The sequence below is a fragment of the Pinus tabuliformis genome, chromosome 5_1, assembly GCF_031772625.1.
Source record: "Pinus tabuliformis cultivar Carrire ecotype Pingquan chromosome 5_1, CPIR1, whole genome shotgun sequence".
Classification (NCBI taxonomy): Eukaryota; Viridiplantae; Streptophyta; class Pinopsida; order Pinales; family Pinaceae; genus Pinus; species Pinus tabuliformis.
In genome coordinates this window covers 284,179,283-284,185,827 of record NC_142305.1, presented here as the reverse complement: position 1 = coordinate 284,185,827, position 6,545 = coordinate 284,179,283, and the positions used below count along the sequence as shown (strand labels likewise).

At 46.2% G+C, this 6,545-nt stretch overlaps 1 protein-coding gene across 1 annotated transcript; it reads left to right on the top strand.

The window, feature by feature from the left end:
• Positions 1 to 1,858: 1,858 nt before the first annotated feature.
• LOC149164467 (uncharacterized) lies at positions 1,859 to 6,037 on the top strand. The gene has a single exon (XM_089429489.1). The coding sequence runs from the start codon at positions 1,859 to 1,861 to the stop codon at positions 6,035 to 6,037; it is 4,179 nt and encodes a 1,392-aa protein (XP_089285615.1).
• Positions 6,038 to 6,545: the final 508 nt, after the last annotated feature.

The window sequence follows — 6,545 nt, the reverse complement described above, 5'->3', positions numbered from 1 at the left end:
GCTCTGCAACCTCACGGATGCACAGGCCTCTGCCGCCATCTCTGAACCCTACTGGTACAACTCGGGCAACGCAAGGCAAGTGGCTGGTCTACGGTTGATACACCTAGATGGCTGCGCCTGCAGGAGGGGAAGGCTTTGCCTCCCCTCCTTCGAATGACATCTCCAGCGGAATAGCAAAGAGTTCGCCGCCGCCCCCTCCTGAAACCAACCGCGAGAAAAAGAACTCGAAAACTAATGAGCACGAAATCCCTGCAGACAAGGTGGCTGCCACGGATTCGGATACAGAACAGGCTCCAAATGGCTCTGCGTCACAGCCAAAGGCGACTTCGGCTACCTGCATTCCCAAATCGACAGAGCGCATCAAGATTGAACTGCCCAGTCACCGGATCAATGAAGAAATACAGTACATGCAAGACCACGCTCTGATAGGCAAATTCTTGGGATTCTGGCCGACAGAACGCGCCCTGAATGGCTGGATAGAATCCAAATGGAAACCCAAGGGACAAGTAACACTGCAACTAGGACCAAAGGGCTTTTTCACAGCCATATTTAACTGCCTGGAAGATAAGACCAAGGTATTCGAAGGCGGCCCTTATTTTTTCAACTCTTCTGGACTTTATCTTACAGAATGGAAGCCTCGATTTGACCCAAACAAGGAAGACTTCAGTTGGGCTCCGGTTTGGATCAGAATGTACGGTCTCCCAGTGGAATATTGGAAGGAGGACACGCTTGCCGACATTGGCAACAGATTAGGAACCTTCATCAAAGTAGCAGAGGAGACAAAGAAACGCAAGTTTACCTCATATGCCCGGATCTGCGTCAAAATGCACCTGACCAAGACTTTGGCAGACTCGGTAAGTCTCCTTCACGAAGATTTTGAATGGGAACAAACTCTAGATTATGAGCATATTCCTTTTCGCTGCCGTAAGTGTCATGCCCATGGGCATCTTTTTAGGGATTGCCCTTTAAATCATTTCTCCAAAGCCCATCCTACTGAACCACAAACAGATTCAGAAGGCTTCATCTCAATACCCAACCGCCGTAGACATCCCAAAAAGCATCAAGGTACCCATGCGACCCCCTTCAGATTTGATGCTAAGAACAAGTTCTCGCCTCTTGCCAACCAGGATCCTCACAGCAGCGAGCCTCTGCACTCCAACTCTCAGCCCTCTTCCTCTCAGGCTCACCATGCAGATAAATCTGCGGCTAAAATCATCTCAGAGCTCTCCTCCCAATCTCTCCCGGAAGATAACCCTAAGGAAGACTCAAATCCTAGCGGCCCTTTGGTCGGAAAGGGGAAAGCTCACATGGATCCCAAGCAATTAGAATCTGACATGGACATGGATGCAGCAATAGCTCTAAGTCTACATACCTTGACCGAGGAGGAGGAACAGAATGTACCCAGCAACATGGATCAGGATCCGGAGAACATTATCATAGAAGGCATAGACATCTTAAAACTTGAAACAGCTTGCAAGCAAAAAGAATACAATTCTATCCCTCCATGGCAAATCGAGCGACTGGAAGGAGTCTTAACCAAAGTTCAGCACAACAAACATCTAGGTATACAAGGCGGAAGTCCATGGGATGCAAAGAAGATCCTCAAAGATAGCAAAAAGAGAGGGCGCAAGACGGACCTGCAAAGAACCATTGCAGTAGGGGAATTGCTTGTGGAATCAGGGCGATTCCCTAAGCTGACTAAGTTCTACAAACCTGCATCACATTTACCATGAAGCTAGTCTCATGGAATGTAAGAGGACTCAACAGTCCCTCGAAAATTAGGATGATCAAGAACTTGATACAGCAAGAAAAACCCTCGCTAGTTTTTCTTCAAGAAACAAAAAAAAGCACAACAGCTATGGACAAGGTTAGAAACAAGATCTGGGCCGGCAGTAATCTAATGTCAGTCGGAGCTTCAGGAGCATCGGGTGGATTAGCAATACTATGGAACCCACAAGTCCTTAATCTCTACGACTTCCATGCTGCACACTTTCTCATACAAGCTTCCTTCCATCTTATAGGAACACAGATCCATGGCCATTTAACCAATGTCTACTTCCCGCAAAATAATCAACACAAACTGGATTTGTTGAATACACTGTCCAGTTTGAATGAGAATAGACAATTCCCGCTCTGGATAAGCGGTGGAGACTTCAACATTATTCAATCGCTGGAGGAGAAAACAGGGGGAAGATCACGATTGGAAACTGACAGCAAAGGGTTCAGAGACTTTATTCAGGACAACAATTTAATGGATATTCCTACTTCCAATGGGATCTTTACCTGGACTAACAAGCGCAGCGGGGTCAATCACATCGCCTCTAGACTTGACCGATTCCTCCTTTCAGATAATGCAATCCACTTGGGCGGAGACTTCAATGCGTCAATATTACCACACGGAGGATCTGATCACTGGCCCATTGTGCTCCACTGGTCGAGGCCGGGTGTAAGATGCAATCGACCCTTCCGCTTCGAAGCTTTTTGGCTCACTAATACAAAATTCCGGCAGATTGTGGAGGACGCTTGGAAAGCTTTTAGACCTCCAGAAGGGGCCAAAATGTTTCAATTTCAACAAAAATTGAAAAACCTTAAACAGGTTCTCAAAAATTGGAACAAAACCCAATTCGGCAACATACAGGAGGATCGACAAAGACTGGAAAAACAAATGGAGAATCTACAGCAAACCATTATTGAAGAAGGCCGTACAGAGGAGCAGTCACAGCAAGAGCAGATCCTTTGGCATAAATTAGAAGAACGAAGAAAGCAAGAAGAAATACTATGGCAACAGAAATCTCGAATCAATTGGCTAAAAGAAGGTGAAAAAAACACAAATTTTTTTCATAGAACTGCTGTTCAGAGGCGCATGCACAATAACATCACCTTCATCAACAATCCGCAGGGCGAACGGGTAGAAAGCCATGAAGACATGGAAAAAGAGTTAACACATTACTTTCAAGATATTCTCAAAGAGCCAGAAGGAAACAAAGATGCAGAGATTAAAGCCATCACTCAGCACATTCCTCGAATCATAACTGAGGAGCACAACAACAAATTACTCCAGCATATATCCCTAAAAGAAATTGAGGAAGCAATGAACCAGCTCAAAGATGGCAAAGCACCGGGGCCGGACGGTTTCACGGCAAACTTCTACCACGCATTCTGGGATCTAATTAAAGTAGAAGTTTGGGAGCTGGTGGAAGAATCGCGAAGCATGCACTGGATCCTTCCAGCTCTCAATACCACCTTTATAGCGCTAGTTCCAAAATGTGCAGAACCAAGCAAGCCTGAAAGCTTTAGACCAATTGCATTATGTAATGTCATATATAAGCTTATATCTAAAGTCATTGCAAACCGACTCAAACCTCTGTTACCCTTGCTCATCTCTCCGGAACAAACAGGATACGTTGAGGGAAGGCAAATTATGGACGGGATCATTCTATCAAATGAAGTGATTCACTCTCTCAAGATTCTCAAAAAGCCAGGTATGCTTCTCAAGTTAGATTTATCAAAAGCTTTTGACAAGCTTAGTTGGAACTATATTCAAAAAATGCTCATCGCTTTTGGCTTCAGTCATACTTGGACAAGATGGGTCTTTAATTTAATTTCCTCCCCAAGCTTCTCTGTACTGTTAAATGGTTCTCCTTCACAACCCTTTCGGCCTTCAAGGGGCATTAGGCAAGGGGATCCATTGTCGCCTTTTCTCTTCGTTCTCATGGCGGAGGGGCTTGGCAGATTGTTGAAGGCGGCTATCTCCACTCAAATGCTAAAAGGAATTTCGGTCCATGGCTCTCCTCCTCACTCCCATCAACAATTTGTTGACGATACTTTGTTATTTGGCCACCCATCCTCAAAGGAAGCCTCAGTCTTTAAATCTCTGCTCTCCATATTCTCAAAAGCCTCTGGAACCTCCATCAACTCTTCGAAATCCCATCTATTTTTCTTTAACACCCCCCTCTCCACTCAAAGAAATATCGCTAGAATTATGCAGTTTACTATCTCTAAACTCCCGTCAACTTATCTAGGAGCCCCCCTTGCTGCGGCTGCAATCAATCATTCCTCCTGGCAGTCACTTCTTGACAAATTTGAATCCAAACTCTCACTCTGGACGTTTCGAGCTCTCAACACAGCCAGTAGGCTTGTACTGATCAAGTCGGTTCTCCAAGCCTTGCCTTTATACCTCTTTTCCCTTGTAGCGGCACCCAAATGGGTCCTCAAATCAATTCGCAACCTACAGCGCAATTTTCTCTGGGGTTCATCGGGTCTCAACAGAAAGTGGGCACTGGTAAAATGGTCTGAAGTATGCAAACCCAAATCTGAGGGGGGACTAGGACTTAGAGACCCGCTGCATAGCAATGACATCATGGGAGCCCGCATGTGGTGGAACTGGCTCACCAAGCCAAATGCCCTATGGGCCAAATTGTGGCAAGCCAAGTACGCCCCAGGCAGCCAATGGAATGATCTAATTAGAATCAATTCCACTATTCAAGGTTCTCCCATATGGAATGCCGCCAAACCCCACAGTAAATTCATACAAGAACATTGCTTTTGGGAGGTGCACTCTGGAAACTCAGCCAAATTTTGGGAGGACTCGTGGCAGCAGCTCCCCCCACTGACTACAGTTTTTCACAAGCCTCTATGGCAAGAGCAAATGCAACAAGCAGGACTCACACAAGTCAATCAGTTTTGGCAGCACTCTGATAGCACTGACTTCAGAACCTGGAAAAAGGCCAGCCTTTGGCAAGATAATTGGCAAAGCGAAACTTATGAGGAAATAGAGGAAGAACTCTCATACAGGAAAATCAGATACTCCACTCAACATGACCGACTTCGATGGGGACATAAACACAAAGGCACATTCACAACTCAAGAAGCCCATCAGCTCAGATATAATGGAAACCAACCAATCAAGGACCCGATATGGGAAAAGATCTGGAGACCAGAAATATGGCCCAAAATCTCCACCTTCCTATGGCTGCTTAGTAAACGAAGAATATTAACCTGGGACAATCTGATAAAGCGAGGTTTTGTGGGGCCATCAAGATGTCCGAACTGTAATATTGCCTCAGAAACAATAGGACATCTTATGGAGTCCTGCTCGTTAGCCAAGATAATATGGGGGAAAGTAGAGAGCTGCCACATGAGAACAGAGGCCAGGACAGAGGACATAGCTGAAAACCTAAGGAAATGGAATCCCTCTCCCTACAAAAGTCAGCTACTCAATCACTTGTGGAGACTCCTACCAGGTTTCATATATTGGATTCTCTGGAAAGAACGAAACCACAGAATCTTTAATAACTCTTCCCGGCCCCTGGAAGCCTTATGGATCATTCTCACCAATCAGTTGCAAGAAACTTTGGCCCTTAAAGCTTGGTCAGACACGGATATGCCAGATACTCCATTAGAAGGCAAGATCCTGAAGGCTTGGAACATAAATCTCTCACTGCTCCAGAAAGAAGGTGTCAGACCCACTATCAGCAGTTCCTCTCCTTCTAGCTGGTCCCCCCCTGAGTTTGCGTCCTACAAGATGAATTTCGATGGGGCAGCCAAAGGAAATCCCGGACTGGCAGGTTATGGAGGACTCTTTCGTAATCACACAGGGGAAATAATCCAAATTTTCTATGGATCTCTAGGTAAAGATACCAATAATGTGGCCGAACTAGAAGCTTTATGGACAGGACTATGCATTGCAGAACAGCACAACTACTTCCCTTTGGAAATAGAAGGGGATTCATTAATCCTGATCAATGCCGCCCAAAGACTCCAAGCCGGTACGCCGGCGGCCAAGGTTGCCACGAGTTGGAGACTATTAAGCAGATTAGAATCATTGGAGGAGAAACTTCACACCACTCAGAGTATAGAGTTCAAACATGTAAGAAGAACAGCGAACAAGGTGGCAGACAGACTAGCCAACAAAGGAGCCTCTCAAGCTATCTCTTATTTTACTGGCTCTCTGAACAATTCCGAAGATGACAAGCTCAATTATGACTGTATCTCTCAGGCGAAGAAGGATCTCATCGCCCCGGATGCGGGTGATTAAAAACGGAAAGAATGACACGGGCCATCACGTGGCCGAGTGTCAAGACCACATGCAAAGGTGGTACCATGGGGTGAAGGCGTTAAGGCGTTTTAATGTGGTGAAGGCCGGAGATGAGACGGCATTAATGCCTGTCCTCTCGGCTCGAGGGAGGCAGGTGAGCAGTCGAGCGATGGAGAGGTTTAAGCGAGGGAGTATGGCTGGTTTGCGGAAGTATGGAGCGTCTGGTGGAGAGACCCTCCTCTATGCTAGCCGCAAGGTGAATGCAGAGCCGAGGGGGGAAACGGGAGAATGTGAGATTGCGACACATCGTGGGAGGAAGACTGTGAGTTATATGCTGAATGTCTTATTGATAATTCTTGCAGTTCGAGAGGTGAATTTGCTCGGTCAATGGGTTCGTAAGGCGAATTTGCTCTGTCATAAGGCTCGAGAGGCGGATTCAGGAATTGGGGGTAGGTTTTGGAAGTGGGCTCTGGAAGCCTGCTCGTGGTGCAGGCCCTCAAGCCTGGTT